General features: G+C 35.9%; 1 protein-coding gene across 1 annotated transcript in view; it reads right to left on the bottom strand.

The window, feature by feature from the left end:
- Positions 1-551: 551 nt before the first annotated feature.
- LOC128986404 (venom protease-like) overlaps positions 552-21,350 on the bottom strand; it is a 35,852-nt gene continuing 15,053 nt past the window's right edge. The window contains exons 4-9 of the mRNA XM_054406762.1: positions 21,074-21,190; positions 20,304-20,451; positions 16,404-16,579; positions 11,401-11,520; positions 9,910-10,061; positions 552-723 (exon numbers count right to left, since the gene is read on the bottom strand). Coding sequence (XP_054262737.1) covers positions 568-723; positions 9,910-10,061; positions 11,401-11,520; positions 16,404-16,579; positions 20,304-20,451; positions 21,074-21,190 — 869 coding nt within the window. The 3' untranslated portion in view covers positions 552-567. The remainder of the gene's footprint in view (positions 724-9,909; positions 10,062-11,400; positions 11,521-16,403; positions 16,580-20,303; positions 20,452-21,073; positions 21,191-21,350) is intronic.

Below are 21,350 nucleotides of genomic sequence, written 5' to 3'. Positions count from 1 at the left end.
TTTTATACACATTTTACAAGAAATTGACTTGAAACCACAGCCAATATTAGGCGGTTAGTACTTCATTTAATAGGGAACGCGTTTTTTGCCGCCATCTTGGATCCAATATATTGGGTATAAATAATAAATGTTTTTAAATGCAATGATAGTGTTGTGACACATCATTAAATACTAGATCTTCACGCAGATTTCAATGCCAAAATCCGTTTTTAGATATCTCTTTTCGTTGTAAAGATATATTCAAACGATATGTGTAGCACCCCCAAAAATGTAAAGTAAGAATTAAAAAACAATTACCCATACACTTTCCACTTCACTTCAACCCCTTTTCAACCCCATTTGACTGGACTAATTCAAGAAATGCTTGAATATTTCAGATTGACGAAGTTGCTGTTCTTTAACTTACAGAGTATTGATATTAAATCAGCGTTTATTTAACACAATGCACCATGTTTGTCTACTTAGGTAATATTTAACTTTCTGTAGCCTTCAAGAAATTTCAAATCTTTCATCTAAGTTTTTTGTATGTAGCATCAACGAAAAAGAAAATGACACGATAAATACATTCTATATTTTTAAATTAGAAATAATCCAGTCCATGTATATTGACAGTCTTGTAAACAACCGTGGGAATACTTCATTATAACACCCGTGCGTAGCTACCACTCCTATCAAGACATAGGTGTCCTTAATCTTGAGCATCAGAGGGCTGCCAGCATCACCCTGCAAACCAAAAATTAATATCAATAAGTGTATCAAACATTCTTTGGTAAAAAATTAAATAATTTATTGTCGTGCGCCAGGATGGTTGGCAATGACGAACAACAATTATGAATACTATTCTTTATTAAACACAAGTTGTATTATCATACTTTTAAATAAATTCAAATATTTTCACAGTGTTACATAATTACACTAAATTATCATACTTTATTATTGTTACTTTAAAATAAACCAACAGCATCATGGCTGAGTGAGCTCTCTGATATTCGAGAAAGGTTTGTGGGTAAGTCCTAAGTTTTGTCGGTAGCTAGAAATTTATAAGTTAAAACATTACAATAAGTACTACTGAACTTGGCTGATTAAGCAGTAACCCGAGGGACTACTTACAACTCAGAAGGTGAGTGCTGCCAGCAGGAGGCTATGGAAGAGAATGATCTCTTCTTCAGCTAAAAACCTATGAGTTGCAAAAATCCCCTCTCTTAGTTTCGCCATAATCTACATTGCCATATTTGGTAAATCCTTGAAATAAACGATTCCTATTGGTTAGTCTATTCGAGGACAACAACAGGATGCTCATATCTGTAAGTAAGCGCGTGGCGACTGATAATCATAACTGGACCAACTATCCTTTTAAATAAAATTATTTAAACAATATTAAACTTTAGAAAAATATAATTTATATAATTTATATTAAAACCAATCTAAATAAATTCCAACTAAAATTTGAATATATATCTATATATAGTGATGACAGCATCACATTATGATAGTTGCTAAAGAACCAAGCTAAGAATGTTTATAAGGCAAAATATAAGACAATTTGTTTTGTTTTCTCAGTAAAAACAAGTTAGTTCTTAGGCGTCGTAACTGTTGTGGTTAACTTCAATAATACCCTGCAGGATAAACAGCTCATAAAAGTTACTATGTTAGCGTTAGTCATATCAGACTATTTTTTGTGTGTTAAAAAAATTGTTGGATTGGGAAAATGACGTATAAGTCTCCTTTAAATTGTCTGCTAAGATATGCTTTTTCAATATTAAAATGCAACTGTAGTGACTTGGCCAATAACTAAAAATGCATTTATTCTTAAAGCATGGTAAAACTTTCAAATTTCTATGCTAGAATAAAAAAAATAAATAAACATAAATAAAAAAACATCAGTTTTTCGGGACATAGCTTGAGTGATTTGTAGTTACTGTAAATAAAACTAATTTCTTCATAGAATAACCATCCTCATAGACCAACTGAGGATGGTTACAAGAGGATACAATTTTAATGTAGGTTTTTTAGTATTTAGAAGAAGAAAAAACCTATTAACTTATATCAAATATGTAGGCTGTTGATAACAACAAGAACATTTTTTTTTATTCAATAACTAATGTCAATGCCAAACCCCAAAGCCACAGAACCCAAGTCCACTTTATCTTCAGACCACAACCTTATCGCTCTATCCATGTCTATTATCCACCACAGACGGTTACCTGCTCTTTCTCTAAAATTTCAATTATAAATTAAAAGATATGTAATTAAGGGAGATGAAGGTAAATCGTGTGTGAAAGTTTTATTTGAAGATTTGGTCAGTTTTTCTCATATCAGCCTACACAAGATTTAAAATTAATCAAAACCAAAATGGTGGTATCCACTACTTACCAGATTTAAGTCATTACTTAAAGGACATAAAAGTTGAATTTTGTTTCTAAAAGCGTTGGCGGATATGTAACTATTATATGCAACAGATGTAAAGATTAAATGTTTCTATTTTGTGTCCTATTCCCATTGCAAAGCACGGGGTACAACAGCTAGTACTATTATAAAATTGAGTTGGTGTCTGTCTGTCTGTCTGTCTGGGCAGCTATCAGCAGTCACAACTAAAGTACTAAACCGATACAGCCAAAATTAAGCACAAAGTTGGTCCACATATCTAGGAACGCCATAGGCCTATTCACTTCCCTGAGTTCTTCTTGGGCTACGCCCCTTGGATGTCCAAAGTTTTGAGGCGAGGTTTCAAGAAGTAAATATTAATTGGTCTCCATGGAAGCATGAGAAAATGTACAATGTTTACCTTTGCTTTGACATTTCAATGTAAACATCAGAACTGCCAAATATTTCACAATTAAAGACAGCTGATCCAAAGACATAAAATATAATATTTTATACAACTATAAAATTGGTTAATTTATTCTTAAACGTTGTCATATTATATTAATTATTTATTCCAAAAATATGTCATTGAAAATTAAAATGAAAAATATTCTACTGTATAAACGTTGCTGTATCCCCCCAGGCTCTGCTTTTGATTTAATTAAGTGTCCAAGTTATGAAAAGAATGTTATTGATATATTTTTAACTAATCAGTTGGACAGTTAATTACAATGCAGGTTATACTTTCTGTATAAATTTGGTGGCTTTTTGTTAAATATAGGTCCGTCTTCATACTGCTTTGGTTATCTCTTATGTACTGTAGGCGAGTGCCCTCTATGAGAACATTAGATGTCAACCACACACTGCAAAGTGAGCTTTTCAGACCTAAGTAGCAAGCTAAAATCCCTCTCTTGACGCCAACCAGTACGACACGTACTAACTACTATAGCATTGTTAAATTATTTTTACGATATGTTCTATTTTAGGCGTGTTTAAATTAGGTGCCCCAACCAAAGTCTCCGGTTGGGAACATAAGAGTGTACTTAACGACGTATCTAGAATGGATTCACGTTTAACACTATTAGTTTTTGAAAATAAAAAAAAAACAAAGATTTATTTGGCCACGTGGTGCTCTGTTTTCAGCTTTAAAATAGCTGTGACATCTATACAGGTAGCATCATTGTAGCTAGGGAAGTCACTTCTTTTGTCTCTTACTATGCACATAAGAATCTAACTTGAATCCTCCGAGCTCTCGCCCCTAAAAATATCTGCCACAGTTTTAAAAGATTATGCAAATGGGTTAGCATTGTGATCCTATTTCCTGCATATATGTTTTCATTGCATTTTTTGTTTGAATTGTTTTACATGCGCTGTTGGGTTCCACTGCCAACGTTGTACTTATAGATATGCGCGTATTCAGGATCATGACCTTCTTAAAGAATTATATTACCTACTCGGTGGTAAAACATGTCATGGATCTTGCAATTTTAGATCCCCTTTGTGAACCTCTCGTCAAAATGAGCTTCAGAGCTGACCATGGCAAAGGCGGAATTGAATCGACGAATTTTATCTAGATAATTTCTGGATTCAAGCTTCACAGCCCTGTTTTCAGATTGGGAGTTTCCAAAAAGTTCCTGAAAGTATGGTGAATTACGAAAATGTCGCAAATGATGTAAACAAACCTTTCATTTATGGCAATAAAGAGTACAAATTGAACTGTCTCGGCCAGTCTTTTCTTGCTTAAAATGTAAGCCACCACAATGTAAAAATATAACGTTCATTTGTCCGAGATTGTATGTATCACCACGGCGGTACTGCCATTCAGTATCCGTCAAATTGGGAGGTTCAATGCAAGTGGTCTAGTTTCCGTTCCCTCCAGCCACTCATGCACAGTTTTTTGTCTTACTGATGGCATTTAATTTGAAATTTAGATAAAATATGAAACTTAACCAATCGACAGAAAACACTACAAAGGAATGTTGATACACATTGTAAATTACATGATAATATGGTAATGTAACGGGTAACTGCACTGTGAATAATCACTTTCAAACATTCACTTAATCACACCGAACTGTAACCAAAACTACATGATAATTCAGTAAAATACAATGTAAGTTAAATAAATTCAACTATTACAAACAATTTGTTGTCAGGTCTTGCTAGGAAACTTTTTATTTATGAACCAGACTTGTTTCAATAAAAATATAAAATTCCGGCTTTGCGCTGGATGTAATAAGACCTACTTACTTTCCGTGTCCGGAAATCAGACTTCGCTTTTCCAAAAATTAACTACCGATATGGCTTCTTGTCATTCGCTTTTAAAATATCATCTAATGTGCAAGACTGGTCTAGGCGTGGACAGATCAGCAGATGGCCAGGATCCTGAACAGCACCACACGCACACAAGATGTTTTCTTCGTCTGGTAAAAGACCCCATTTCTGCATGTTTGTCTTGCATTTTGGTACCTCGACCCTGATTCGATTTGGGGTCTTCCACACCGTGAAATGCAGGCCTCCACCAAGAGCCAGTTCCTCCCTGGCTGGTATGGGAGGGTTAGTCAACGTGGCCTCCCACCTTGCCACCCGATTGCTTGAGAGTGATCCATCCAGGACTCGTGTCCGTGATAAAAAGCTCTTTCTGGACCGAAGCTGTCGCTCTGCAGGTTGGTGGCCATGTAATGGGTGACAAGGGACTGTCTCTTGCTTAGTCCTTTCTGCGCCGGCAGCGACATCACGTCGGATTGATGGAGGGGCGATCCCTATGATAGGATAGAATTTGTATACTGGGGTTGGTTTCAAACACCCAGTTACAATCCGAGCCATGCCATTGACTGCAATGTCAACCTTTTATTGCATGTGACGATGCATTCCATACTGGTGCAGCGAACTCCGCAGCCGACACACTGAGCGCTAAAGCTGAGGTTCTGAGGACATTAAGGTTAGCACCCCAGCATCTGCTGGTGAGCTTCCTGATGATATTATTCCTCGCTGAGACTTTACCTCTTGTTGCAATACAAAAAAGGGGATCATGTATGTGCCTTAAATGTCAGTGTGCGGTCCAGTATGACACCAAGATATTTGGGTGTAGGACAATGCTATAGACGGTCTCCCCGCCACCTCACATTCAACTTGTTTAGGTGAAAGGCACAAACTTGGGTCTTAGCAGGGTTCAGCTTGAGGTGATTTGCGTCATAGTACTGGGAAAGTTCATTAAGAGTCACAGTCAGCTTCTGTTCCACCTCTTCAAAACTCCTACCTTGTGCCGCCACCGCTGTATTATCGGCATATATATACTGACGTGTAGCGTTTGGCAACGGTTGGTTGTTAGTGTATATGTTATAAAGAGCTGGGGCTAAGATGCTACCCTGAGGCAATCCATTTCTTTGATTCCTCCATCTACTTTTCTTGCCTTGAAGGGACACGAAAAACCACCTGGAAGAAAAGTGCTTATCATTGAATTCAGCTGATAGTCTTTGGTAATGCTGTACACTTTTCCCAAGAGTCTTCGATGGTTTACGGAATCGTAGGCAGTTTTTAAATCTACAAAAGCGACACCCGTGATCTGTTTTCTCTCAAACCCATCCTCAATGAGCTGGGTCAGGTTTGAAACTTGGCCACAACAAGACTTACCTGATCGAAAGCCTGCCTGTTGTGGAATGATCTTTTGTTCCAGAAAATCGCCGATTCGATTGAGTATAAGACGTTCTAAGATTTTATATGTGTGGCAAAAGAGAGAAAGAGGTCGAAAGTTCTTAGGATCGTTTGGATCTTTTCCAGGTTTGAGCAGTGCAGCCACACGAGCTTTTTTCCATGCCTTTGGTATATGCATTTGGCTTACAGACATGTTCATGAGGCTCAACAACCATTTCATGGCATTTTTACCTAGGTTCTTTAGTTGTTCCAACTCTGATCTCGTCAATACCTGGAGCTCTATTAGTCTTTAAGCTTGTAATGACCAGCTTAAGCACGGACATGGTGAATGGTTCTCCCAGGAAGTGATTCTCACTAGTCTCATCACGCACAACAGGCTCCCGGTATTTTCTTCCATAGGTTTTGCCATTTAAAAGAAGGTTGGTAGCGACTTGATCGGCAGTAACTGTTGTAAAATTGTCTTTTGGTTTTGTCGCATCTCCATTTATGTTCTTGAGGAACTTCCAGGCCCGTCTGCTGTTCACCTGCATGTCTAAACTCTCCACAAGATCACACCACTTAGTTTTGCGATTTTCGGCAATGACTGACATAAGCTCTCCACCTGCTAGAAGTGTGTCCTCAGCAAAGGGATCATTGTCAAAGAGAGAGATGGTATCGTTCTAGCAGTGGCTTTGCCTCTTCAGAGAAACCTGCGATGTAATGGGTTCGACAGCCTCTAGCAGGGGCGTCGCCTTGGGGGGGGTAGGGGGGGGAGCCTCCCCCCCCTAGAATCTGGGAAAGAGAAAAGTTGGGAATTTCCTTGCCACGAGTTGGGACAGTTGGGAAGTCAGATACAAGAAAAATATATTTTTAAACTAAACAAAATTTAAATACCTATTTGCGAAAATCCATCAAAGTTAAAATTTCTTTGACTTGGACAAATAAACTTGACGCTTCTTTGATTTAATTTAAATTTGATTAAACAAAACTAAACCATGGCTAAACACACCTTATTTTAAGAAATCAATAATCAATTAGCGGTATAGCTTGTTGGAATTTCGTTTACAAGAAATTTTGTTCCTTATTGGACGTATGTTGGCTACCTTGATCCTGTCCTGTGTTGATAATTCGTCTGCGAGACTGCGAGTTTGAATTTTGAAAGTGCAAGCAATGTAGCTCTTCTGTTCAATTATGTTGTTTGTTAGTGTTTACAAGAAATTCAAAAATATTTTTCACGTCAGTCACATGAAATATATTTTATACCTTTTTTGTGGTATTTGGAGCAGGGTAATAGTTGGGAAATCTGTGTTAAGCAGCTGGGAAATTTGAGGTTTCTCCCCCCCCCTAGAATTTAACCAAGCAACGCCACTGGCCTCTAGGTATCATTTTTCTCAAAACCTGCTAGACAAGCTTGACGAAGGAGTCATACATATCAGGTTGTTGAGGGATATTGGCGATTTCTCTGTCAATGATCTACCTAAAACCCGTCCAGTTGGCCTTTTTGAAATTAAACCTGCGCCTTAGAAGAACAACTTCAGGTTTAACAACAGCACTTAACGGTGCATACTATAGGTCTGTGTTGAGTTCGGGGAATCGGATTACCTACAGACTTTTCACACTGTGAGGCAATCCTGCTGCTCCCAAAGATGTTGTCAGGGTTATAACCTCTCTTCCATCTACCGCTGTTAAAGGAGCAAGGGAGCTTAGGATCATGTATGAGCTGCAGGTCATTTGCCTCAGCCCAGGTTTAAAGTTTTGTTCTATTTTCACTTGTCTCTTTGTATCCCCAAGCAATGCTCTGACAATTAAAATCCCCCAAGACAAAATTAATGTCATCATAGCATAGATTATTGGGCTCATCTGTAAATACATACTGAGATTCGGGAGGCTTATACAAAGAGGTGACACTGTACTGTAGTGTCCTGACCGTTAGTATCTCAGTATTGTTCCCCTCAGTCAGCGAAGCTGAGGTGATGTCAATGTATGGCCTGGCAAAAACAGCGCTACCATATTGATCATGAGGTCTCTCTAGAATCAGTCTCTATGTTGGGTCTAGGTTTTAAAATGCCCTGGTGTGTTTCTTGCACAATGAGGAAGTCGCATTCGTACGTCTTGTACATATCAGACAGTAATACTTCTTTGTCTCTCAATATTCCCTTGACATTAATCGAGATCGTTACTAATGGCCTTGAAAAAGACCGTTTAGGCAGATTCATTTATCGAAGTCTTCCGGTTGTAGAAGGATTTGCCGCTGAGATGTCAGTGTTGCACGGGGTGCACCCGATTTGATGCCGTTCTTAGCGTGTAATGGTCACAAACTTCGGGGAGGCTCCTTCTGTGCACCCCGTAATAAGTCCTGCAGTCTGTGGTTAAACTTGAAAACTATTTCAAACTACGTCCATATGTTTAGTTGTAAACAAAGGGAATTAAGTTTGATGGTTTGATCTAATGTCAACAGATAGCGCCACTGTTCCCAAACTTTAGCCCTTAACTGTACTTAAGTGATGCCCCTTCTTAATATTCTGAGACGTATTTGGACATCTACGTGAAAATACCTTTAATTTGACACCTCAAACGTTAAAATCTGTCAAGCCGTTATCAAGTTATGACTGTGAAAAGAAAACTGCTGGCGTATAGATGCAACTTATACTTTCTCTATAAATTTGTTGGCTTTTTGTTTAAAAATTCGAAATACTCAACTAGTGTTTGGATTAGGCAGTATAGTACAGGGTGGGGCAGGGAAATATCCCTACTTTTAAGATGGCACTGTGAGTAGTGGGGGTGTGCTGGAGGATTGGGGTTATAGGCTCAAATGAAGCTTTTATTTTGGGAATTTCTAAGAATATAACATTCAGTAGTAGACATGGCTTGTTCGAGTGAGCAATGTGCTTTTGCACTCGAGATGTATTTTTCCAAGAATCAGTCTATTGTTGCTGTGCAGCTACCGTTGGCTGCAAACTTGTTATTGGGTGACCTGTCGCAAAGCTGTTACAATTTGGTGTGGGTGAATTACTTTCGTGTATGTGGTGGTGTATTGCGAAGGATATTTGGAGCTCAAAGAACCGTCCGGAGTCCTGAAAACATTGACCTTGTCAGATGATCGATTTTGCAGTCTTCTCAAAGTTCTGCTTGTAAGCATGCATCCGCGCTGGCGTTGTCTAATCGTACTGTTCCTTGTATTCTCCATGGGGACTTACACCTCCATCTATACAATAGGGTAGTTGCTCATGAACTCACACAACGGGACTGGCAACAACAAATGCAGGCATGTGAAATCTTAATTGCGGCACTGCCTCATGTTGCTCGGGTTTTGTTTAGTGACGAGGCACACTTCCATATTTCTGGAGCGGTAAATCAGCAGAATATGCTCTATTGGAGTGATGCTAAGCCTAGGGTAGTTCAAGGGAAGACCCTAGATGCCTTGAAGGATGCAATTCGCCTTGAATTTTGCCGCATTCCACAACAAATGCTTCACAAAGTTATTATGAGCTCCAGAACCAGATTAGCTCCAGAACAGCAATGCATTTAAGATTAGGGACACCACTTGCAGGATATGCGGTTTAAAACCAAGTAAAGTTATATTAAAATAAACTCCCAGATGTAACCTTTTAATCTCAATAAAAAGTTTGGTTCTAACTTTTTTGGTTGTCTTTTAATGTACCTTCAAAATTAGGGATACTTCCCTGCCCCACCCTGTACATCTTCCCGTTGTGAAGCACGGGTACAGCAGCTAGTTCTATTATAAATTTATAAAACATGAAGTCTGTTTCATATTCATGTTTTATCTACTTTCTGTAGGAATTCTTTGTGAATGGAGTACGTAGCTAAATTGTTTACCCAATCTTATGTATCGTAATCTTTCATAGCTGATGATATATTTTATGTATAGCTTTGTAAAACATTATTTTATACCTGACAGCTTTTGTTGACCGGAATAGAAACACAGATTAAATCCCATCCAACAATGATGAAATCATCTGACTGATAGTTTCTATAGTTGTCTTTACATTCTGCGTGGTTGACAACAGTGGCTTGTAGTTCATGCAGGATCAGCTGATGATGGCCTGTCAACAGACAAAAGTAGTAATTGAAAAACGAGCAAAATCTAGGTATGAAACCAAATTTATCTACTGTGTACTATGAAAATACTTGAAATTATCTCATGGAATGGCCAAAACTTTTATGGTAGTAAAGTTTTGCCTTTCACAATTCATGTACTATGTGCAATAGGATATACTATCCCATTCGGATTTGATCTTTGATGGTTCAACCCATAAGCCCCCAATAAAGCCCCGTTCCTATAGTCCAATCATGCTGGTTTGCGAACTCGTTCAAATAAACGTATGTTTAAATGTTTGTATAAAATTTCATAAAAATCGGATCATTTTTGCCCGAGTTATCGTGCTAAAGGACACACACACACACGAATTTGAACGGAGGGTGTTTTTGGCCTATGGGTACCTCAAAACGAAATAATAAATCGGTCCCGGGTCTAGGTCTTACCATGAGACCTACGGTAATAGCTTATTCCTTATATGAGAAATTCGCTAAAAAGGGCAAAAAGCTAAATGATAGATATACAAAAAAAATAAATTTATTAGGTAGTCAACTTCGCCCGTAAATTGACCTTTAATTGGATCTTCTTTTTTCTAGGAAACAGTGGCTTATGTTGAATAATTAAATACTCAGTAATACATAGAGTTCAAAGGTTAATTGATAAATTAACACATTCGCTACTGCAATAGTACGAAATTTTTCATTCACATGGACCAGCGACGCACATATGCGACGGCCCGATTCCACACATAGATTGCCGTCAAAATATTGTAATCATTCATTTTCCTACAGTTACCTAACAACATGTTCTCTCACTGATTTGAGAAAGCAAAGTGGCCAATTCGCTTACCAGTGAGACAATGTTAACATTGTCTCACTCTAATTACTTTGTCTCACTCCAGATTTGCAACGTGAAGGCACAAAAGTGGCCAATTCGCTCATCAGTGAGACAATGTTAACATTGTCTCATTCTAATTACTTTGTCTCACTCCAGATTTGCAACGTGATGGCACGTTTCTTTACCAATTTGTTTGTTTTATGGTAACTGTAGGAAAAATATAATGTGCAATTTGAGTACAAAGTGCAGTCGCCTCACTCGAGAAACCATTGCTCCACTAGTTGCACAAATAACTATTCCTTACACAGACATTATTTTCAGATGGGACTTTTAAATAAATAAGTAATGTAAAATGGACACAAGAATCCTGGCACACTCTCACACACTGTTTTACCTCAAATTGAGCCAGGTATTTCTCGGGTTATACAACTTACCGTACTTGCTTATTCACCAAACATGATACAATTGAATTATATGAATCCTGAGGATGTAATGTTAATGTTACCCACGTTTACGACTCAGCTCGCGGTCATTGTCTGTCTGCCCCCAGCTGGCGAAGTAAGCGGTTTCACCTTCAAATGTCTTCCCAGTAAAATCTGGAGTTGGAAGACATATTGGTCTTGTATAATCTGAAAATGTATAGTGATTTTAGCAGAGAAACACAGTTTTGAAGTATTAAGGGGTTTTAAGCTAGTGTTACCTTTGACTATTAATACAACAACCAGACATTCCATCCCCATGTTAAAGTTGTAGCCAGATTTTTAATAAAATTTGTCTTAGTTGATGTGAGCCACCTACAGATTGCGCTGATCTAAATTACGTACTGATTTCTGCCGATTACATGATGGTTTTTACCAAGTCAAACTGATGGAATGACTTATTATGAGCTATAGCAACTGTTGTGACCCAGCAACTATGTCAGTAACGAAAAATAAGGTAAAAAAAAGAGTTTTAGACACTAGCGCAATCTGTGACTGGCTCACACAACTTCATTCTTTTTAGTAAAAAATTTGCGACAGCTAATCCATATGCAGGGTGGGGCAATGAAAGCACCCCAATTTATAAGCAGTACAAACTCAATAATATTCACCGTATGGATATAAATAGCACATCAAAACACAGCTTATCTTTTGCAATTTTAACTTAACAAAGTCATTTTTCCATTTCTTGAGAACGAAATCCTGCAAGTGACGTCCTTGTCCTACTTGACATTAGGCAATTGAAAACTCCATCAAATACTCCTCCAGCATTTCTTCAGGAATCACTTTAGTTTTTGGACAATTCTTAGCTTCGGTTCAAGCAAATCTGTGGGGTGACTTTGAAAAACCTCGAACTTCAATTAGCTTATTAGAAACCCCCCCCTTCCAAAAAGGAGCCAACGTAAAGCTTTCAACAACAACAGCTTCCTGGCAAATCTCTTTGGACTTTGAGTTACTGCGACTCACACTCTTTCAACATTTGCTGGTGTACAAAGAGTTTTGCAGCACCCACCGATTATTTTTAAGGTTTAAGCGTTTATCCTAAATAATTTTACCCAGTCACTATTGTTTTCCAATCTGGAAAAGTGCCATGTCGACCAAGGATGGAATGTGGTCCAAACAATCTCTGGGTTTTTGCACAAGAACCACTATTTTAAAAATAGGCTTCTACCCGACCGATTTTCATGATTGAGGTCTCAAATTGAAGGTATGCACGCACAGATTTGCCATCATGTATCGTCATATATATACCTATGATTTTGGTCGAGAAATGCAGTAGGTATATTATATACCTACTGCATTTCTCGACCAAAATCATAATTTGATTCTTATTAGAATTCTTACTTCAATTTAAGATACATTTTACCAGTTATATAATTATATAATCCTATATATTTTGGTCCAAGATCCTTCAGTGAAATACCTGCTTACATTTAAGCTATTAGTTTTTCAAATCGGACGAGTTTCAAGCAAACACGCAAGGTGAACAACAAATATTAAAATTATTTTTTATAAGGTATTTTATATGATTAAAATTCAATAGCTCCAGTATTGTTCAGGTCTTTTATATGATTTAGACTCAAAATAATTAGTAAATTATAGGCTTTAATCTGAGATATTGATCGTTTGAATCAGTTAAGCTCAAGATACTGTATTGTTCAATCAAAAATCAGGGATTTGATTATTTCTCGGATATTATATTTATTTTAACGCTGCGGAGCAGCATGGGTCCTCTAGTTTAACTTTTGAATAAGTACAAATATAGGCTATTAAACCCCCAATGGAAGCACATCTGTGCACTCAAGAACATTTAAATTCTCCAATATTAAATATTATGTAAACATAAAATCCAATATCAAAGTAGTATAACCAATAAAAGGGATGGCAATGACTTAATATTTTTATCTTTTGTTCTATACCCACACAATCTAACATAAATTATTAAGAAAATATTAAAAGATAAAAATTAAAACAAAAATTAAATTCAATTAATTTATAAAAATAAATAACAATAAATTAAATATTAAATTAAAAAAATTAAATATTAAATATTAAATAATAAATTTAATTAATTGAATTAATTAAAGATAAAATAATTGTGCGTGCTATCTCAGGTATTCAAATGCCTCTCAATTTGTCATTAACCCACCACATTACTGTCATTAAAAGTAGGAACTCCAATAATACCAATGCAAAACTTAAATCCACCGAAGCTGTGCAACGTTACCAGACTGGCGATTTAAAAATGACACCAAAATTAACTGTCTGAAAAAACAAACAGATATACTTCTAATAACACTAGTAATAATATATTTACACTTATACTGTTGACTCACAAGACGGTAAATACATATAAATGATGGTAAATTTAATTTTTTATAGGTAATTTAATATAACACGTAAGATGATGATCAAGAAGTTATTCAAAATTGATTGAAGCAAAAATTATCAGTGGTAAGTTTAAAGGAGAAATAGTCTTAATCCCAAGAATTCAGATGATTTCATCCAAATCATCCGGATGAAATTATTTTTTTATTTTGCTTCCAATGGTCCAAACAAACCAATTTACAATTATTAATTTTTTTTTATACTCATTCAATGTTACTACAACTAAGGGTCAAGCCAAACATGCAATGGGACCTAAGATTACTACTTAATTAATAGAAAGAACTTGACAGCAAGAACAACAAACTAAAACCTGAGCGAATGTAGACTAACAATGATAAAGCATTGTAATAATTAACATTGAATAAAATTGTGTTGCCAAAAAAGATAACAAAAATAATAACAACAACAACAAATAACAACAGCAATAAATACAAAAACAATAAAATAACAACAGTGACAAATACAGTGACAATAATATAATATAACAATAATAATAAACTACAATAGAAATAAATAACAATAGTACTAAATAAATAAACTGATTTATTAACTTAAAGACAACAAATCATGGCAGCGCCTAACATACCAACTCGTGACAACCTTTTTTTTTAACTCGCCACTGGTGTAGAAGAGGTCGATATCTTCCGGTAAGCTTTGTGTATTGCTTTTGCAATCACCATTAATAAGGCAAAAGGGCATCCCTGACTATCGCCAGTTTAAATTTAGAAAATGCATGCTTTTCACATGGACTCGTGCACACGTGATGGTATGCCTAAAACCACAGCCACCTCTTATACAAGGCCGCGACGTTCGAACTGGCAACGCCGCACTCACCCGCCGCCTGGTTCCCGCACTCGTGCTAGGCTATAAACATCAATGAGAGTATTGCTGCTCTGTATCAATGAATGAAAGTATTTAAATTACACATTTTAGTGGATTTTAGGGTATGGTAAAATAGACAAATTAGAATTTAGGTTTTTTTTGTGAAAAATTGCAACATACTACAATATGTCTAAAACTAAAATACAAACATCATGTTTTTGGTTGCATTTATCGTATTGTAAGTACGATAAATGTGGAAATAGATGGACTTTACATATTTTCTTTGTTTATTTGATAATCTATATTATCATAATTTAAACATAGTATTTCAACATAGTAAAAACTCCTAGACAGACTGGTCTTAAATTTTACAAAATATAGCTACTATACCAAGAATGGTAATACAGTAGGACTAACTTATTGCCACTTCAATATTTGTAGAGAATTTGGGATTTGTAGAGACTAACTTCTAACAATTTGTTCAGATAAAATTAATTTTCAATTTTCAATAGGAATATTATGTTTTAGTCTACCTGAGGAAACCATTAGTTAGCGACAACAAAATTTGAAGTTTTCATTTTGAAGGCATACTGACACTATAAATAATTTATTTTCTTTGAATAGTTACTAAGCAAAACGTTTTTCATTTTGTAAACGATTTCAGAAGCTAGGCCTCCATATGGCATATGGCTTTCCACAATATTAATAGAATTGTTTTATCACATCAACATTCAGACTGGAGTCGGAGACTATAATGCTTTTATTGTTAGATGGTGTAGTAAATATTTTTTACTAGTAGGCCTACTTAATAGAAACACCGGTTTATTTCTTCGAAGTGCAAGTTATTTCAGTTATTTTAATCACTTAACAACAGCTTTTATCAATAAGATAGACAAATAAATAAGTAAATAGTCTGGCATTCTCATACCTAAAACTCGCTTCTTGCGTCTATATTTACACGAATCATTGTCTTATTCTTAAAACTTTTTTACAAATCTAAGTTCATATTCGTGAAAATGTTTCACTCAAAAATGAGAATTGTTTTAAGATGTCTTATTTGACCGAAGAATAGTAGGAAGCCATTGTTGCTTAAGCAGCGGATCACTTAGAATCTTTAGAACACTGTACATAATTGAGCTTTCGTAATTATTTTTGCATCCAGGCACATCACATCTATCTGGCATGCTGTAGTAACAAGTTCAATGTCATTACTAATGATTAAGGGTAGTAGAAACGCGATTATGTACGTAGAGTACGCGACTCCTCCATTCACTGTAATGGTAAGACGACCGCGCACCAAGACACGGATGCAACGTTGCCACTTTTCGATCGCCGCGGCCTTGTATTAGAGGTGGCTGTGCTAAAACTTATTTATTTATACATCTCATGAAAAGAAACATTGTTTATCCACTGGCGTTAAAGTAAAATAAAATATTATATTTTTGTTCACGGTATATTTTTTTACTATTTATTTTAAACAAAAGATTACCATTTAAAATAATAGGTATTAAGCACAGCAACGCACGCCGAGTTAAAACTAATCAGCTTTTACACAGTTGTATACTCAATGGTTAGATACACGTACAGCACTGAACATCTATATAAGCTTAACAGCTGATTGGTTCTTTGTTTGTAGTTTTAGCTAGTAATAAGAAGGCAGCATCTGACAGAAGAGGCTGTTGAAGTTTTTCTCTCACAAGCGACAGCTTTAGATTTTCCCTAGTGGATTTATAAAAATGTGTTTTATTGTCAAGTGAGGTTTGCTGTATATAGGTTAGACTGTAGGCTACTAATTATAGCACATAAATAATAATAAAGCTAACCTGAAACTGGTAGGTCTGAATTCATCTTGATAATTGCAAGATTATGAGAGAACTTTTGATCTTTCTTGAATCCAGGATGAATAGCAATTGTATTGTTTTTTTGTATAACAATATCAATTGCTCCTTTATCATCGTATTTATCGTCAAGATCAATATCACTGAATCTTGCAAAAATCCTAAAAGCAAAACAGGTAATGAGATACAATCGATAAGATAGTGAATCATAATATGTAAAATAATAAAAATAATTTATAATCTCTTTGTTACTAATAAAAAGTTATGGCCAATGATCAACTTAAACACTTATGTCACATTAGTAAGGTCCATAATACAATTAATTATAATACTAACAAAATAGATATCATAAAATAATTGTAAAATGTAATTGAAAGAGTGGCATATTTTTTATTTTCTCAAAAGAATTGCCAATTAATTTAAAGTTACTGGATTTTTTTTTTATAATTTCCCTATTACAAGTACTGTAATCTAACAAACACAGGAAATATCTGTGATAAAACTTCAGTCTAACAACTACCCAAAAAAAGTACCATTCAGCCATTAGGTATCGCAAAACCAAATAACTAATCTCAAAACACTTTACAATAGCAGTGCTGGTTCAACCAGCCACGTCCACGATTTTACGTTATCTGAAGTTACTGCTGACTGCTGAATGTGACTTATACACTGTGGTCACATTTTAAAATATATTAACTGTTTTATGTCCTAAGACTTTCTTTTATGTATATCAGTCATTCTTTGTTTATTATTTACATTTTGTATTTGTAAAAACTAGAAAAATTTGTTTTACTCAGCCAAGAGGCCAACCAGGGGCCTCACTAATGGCCTAATTTGTCGATCAATTTATTTCACCGATAATTTGTTTTTCCACGATTGTGGGAGACGTTAATCTATTATTTCTCCGTTAACGTAGGAGTTGTCAGTATTCATACGTGACCGTGGAAGATGTCCACGATTATATTTCGACCGCGGGAGACGAAGATAATGTCCGAGAGACTCTGAAGATCTTCATGATTTTAGTGTGATCACAGAAGACGAAGATAATGTCCCCGCACTTGCACAAGATGTTAACTATTTCTCCACAACTACAGAAGACGTTCTTGATTCTGCACCGATCAAAGGAGATGAAGATGACATCTCCACGAAATGAAACATGTCTGGCACCAACCCCTAATATTTAAAAAAAAAAAAAAAGTAATGGTCTTTTTTATTAGCCAGTCCCCTTGGTCTTTTGCGTCTTTTTTGGAATCGAAAGGTTAAGTTCATTGAGTTGAAGCAATACCATGGTTATCTCTAAATCCTTAAGTTTGAAATTCAACCTTCAAAGAATCAGAATGGGCCTTTCTGGTGAGAGCCGCCGGGGGCCTCATACATCCTAAATACGGCCCTGGAAAATGGATTTGCCCCATGTCTCGATTGTGTGGTTGTCCAAACTTAAATGGTATCCAAATGAGTCTGTGCAACCCAGGAGTGACAATATTTTACCAGTGGATAAGATCGAAAAACGTATCTTTTTCACTGGAAGAATTTCCTCGTACTTCAGCCCAATGTCAAATTTGTGCTGGAGCTTAAGAGTCTTCATCAGTGGTAGCCATATTGGATTTTAGTCCCATAAGAGCAATATGTTAAATTTGACAGAACATGCCATCATTTGAAGCAGTATGCCGGTGTTATTTATAAAGATATCACTTTTAACATTTATAATTAGGTTTATAACATAGAATACTAGGGAATGAGGAAATGACATTTCAAATATTTGTTTTTGTATTTCCTTAATAAATTATTTAATTAAAGACTTAATTGGCGATAATTAACTCAGGTAGAGGAAAATTACAAAACTAAAATCCTCATTCCCTAGAGGACCACCAAACCTTAATTTTAACACCTCAATCATTATTTTATCACAACAGGTGTTTTTAGAAATTCTGTTACAAAGTTAACATTGCTCTTATGGGACTAAAATCCATAATGGCTACCACTGATGAAGACTCTCAAGGTTTTGTAAATATGAAGGCACGTTAAAAAGCCGGCTACAGCACATTTTGAGCGCCTGAACTTTAAAGGCCTAATTCCAAGTGCTACACCAAATAAGTATAGCATACATATTAACTATCGGAGTCGAGAATCATTCAGAATAAAGTATTCACGTATCCGTTTGCTTTCCCTTGTCAAGATATGACTTCATTCCAGTACCGTTGTTGAGAAACTGAAAGAACTTTTTACAATTTTCAGTATACCTTCCTTCAGCCATTCAGACAGAGGAAGGAATCTTTCCTACAAACATATGGCCTTGCGTCAAGCCTTTCTTCTGCTTATAATCCTTGAGGGAATGGCCAAGTAGAGATATTCAATGGCACTATTTTGAAAACTATTATGGTTGCTCTCAGAACACAGGACTTACCTGTTAAGTATTGGGAAACAGTTCTTCCTGAAGCACTGCATTCAATAAGATCGTTGTTGTACATCAACCAATACAAGCATGAACTGATACTTAAGCACCCCAGGATATCTTATTATGGACGTTCAGTTCGGAGCCAGTTCGGACTGTCACAACCCGGCCCATGTTATTCTTATGGAGAATATTGAAATATGTTGTAGTTTGCTTGTTTATGGAAATATTTTGATCAAACTTGACAAATTTATTTATTTTATAGTAAGCTACTAATATTTTACCAAAAACCCTACTTTATTAGCCTCCCTGTAGCAGCAAACCTAGATACTCATTAATCCTAATGTTATTTAAATAGATTTAATTTAAAATCAATTCAGGAAAATGGAAATTCGCTTAGTCTGCAGGTTTGCTGCAACGGGGGTATTTTTGTTACTGCAACGGTTAAAGTGATCTATATATATAAAATCCAATGTATGTTTGTTTGTTTGTTTGTCTTTTATGGACTCCGAAACCGCTCGACAGATTGTAATGAAACTTTCAGGCATTAATGAGCATTATTCAAGGATGGATTGGTGAAGTTTGGTGCAGATCCGTCAAAAGGGCTCCGCCCCAGTGGCTCTGGAGTTTCCCATGTTAACCTTATGAATACTCATATTTAAATGGAATTAAAGAATCTTAACAGCTGGTTCAATTAAACAATTTGATTCTGTGATGTTCAATAGCATTAAAAATTTAATAGGTTTACCAACAGGGTGCAGCACTATTATTTTTTTAAATTCATGACAACAGCTAATTTGCAACCAAAAGATGAGTGAGCGTCGCGAACGAACTTCAACCTGGAGGCGAGTTAGCGTAGCGAACGAGCTAACCTGAAGGCAAGTGAGCTCAGCGAACGAGCCCCAGCCTAAAGGTGAGTGAGCTAGCGAACAAACTTCAACCAGGATGTGATTGAGCCATGCGAATGAGCTCATCTTAAAAATTAACGAGCATTTGACCTAAAAACACATTAGGATAGGACAACGTCTGTCGGGCCAGCTAGTATGATATAAAAGATGCAGTATTTTACAAACTTCCCCTTTTAGTTTAGTTTGGTTTAATGTTAGCGCATTCGACACAAGTCAGTGATTGTACAAGAACATTTTTAATACTTCAATACTTAATAACTTTTAACTCAAATGCCGACCATCCTAAGATATTTATAAGGCTTTATAACTCTTCAAATCAAATTGTCAGATTTATTTAAGGGGTATTATGTCCATTCCAACTATTTAACACGTTGGGTGCTGATGACGGGAATTCCCGCCATTGCTTAACATTGAAATAAATGCAATTTTCATGTTCAAACATGTCAACGGCACTTTAAGTGTTAAGTGGTAATTAAATATAAATAAGTAGTTCCCCTTTATGATCCTACTATTTAGAGGAAGAAATCTTATTTTTTTGGAAGATATTTTCTTATAATTTTCTAAACGGCGTGTCGTGTCACTTACAAGTTCCTCCTGCGATAGTCAGCCACACAGTGAGCTGCAGTGAGTATATGACGGGTCGTTACTAGAGTCCCGGCACAGAACCAGTGGAACTCACCATGCTGGGTGTTGTTCTTACGCATGCCTAGTATAACCATCCACGGCCAAGCCCCTGGAACAAACATCAGCTTTCACAGATTTTACTATCCTTATGCATATGCTGAAGTCATTTTTAATTGTAGCTCTGTATAGTAGGGTGTATAGGAGGGTGTTTTTGTATTTTTTTTTTTTTTTGTTATCTAACAGTTAAAAAATTTTGAAAAAATAAAACTATATTTAACTCTAAGCAAAAGATTTTTTTCTGGTGACCAAAATATAAGCTTGGCAAAACACTTAAGGTTACTCTATGACTTTAAAGGCAATGAAAGGTTTTTGAATGAAAAACTAACACATTAAACAATTTACACGGATACATTTTTAACAAACACGGAACAGTCTTGCCAGAAACTGTTGACAATCACGGGCCTTCTGACACCACATGTTTTATAACAGCGTACGTTGACTCCAGGTCTGCAGGTCTGCTGTGAAACTACCCAAATCCAAACCAATTCCAGCGACGAAATACTATAAAAAAACTAAAGCGTGACGTCGCGTGGATGTGTCACGGCTCAAAAATATATTCATTATTACAGGCTAAGTTATAGTAAAATTTGTAATTAATTTCAGTATACTGTAATTTTTTTGTTTACTTCACATAAATAAACTTTGTAGCCCTAAAACTTTACCATATATACCTTTTTTTGACACGGTCCCATCAACTTTCCTCTTCATTCTTGGATGTTGAGCTGTTTTACCACAGTAGCTGCTCGAAGATTGAAAATGAGGCAGGTTTAGAGATTTGTAGTGAGTTTCTAAAAAAGAGATTAATTATCATCAGAGATCGATGTTGAGATCCTGTTGTAACAAATCTTAATAAATAAATAATACCTTTGGAAATGTACACCTCTTATCAGCATGTTTATTTAGAAGAATATGATTATTAAAAGCTATTTGGCTTTAGGCACATAAATT

Source organism: Macrosteles quadrilineatus, unplaced genomic scaffold (assembly GCF_028750875.1).
Source record: "Macrosteles quadrilineatus isolate MER2022 unplaced genomic scaffold, UCM_ALF_1.0 Scaffold_2__2_contigs__length_208266976, whole genome shotgun sequence".
NCBI lineage: Eukaryota > Metazoa > Arthropoda > Insecta > Hemiptera > Cicadellidae > Macrosteles > Macrosteles quadrilineatus.
Note: the sequence above shows the minus strand (reverse complement) of the source record. Positions and strands in the feature narration are given on the sequence as shown.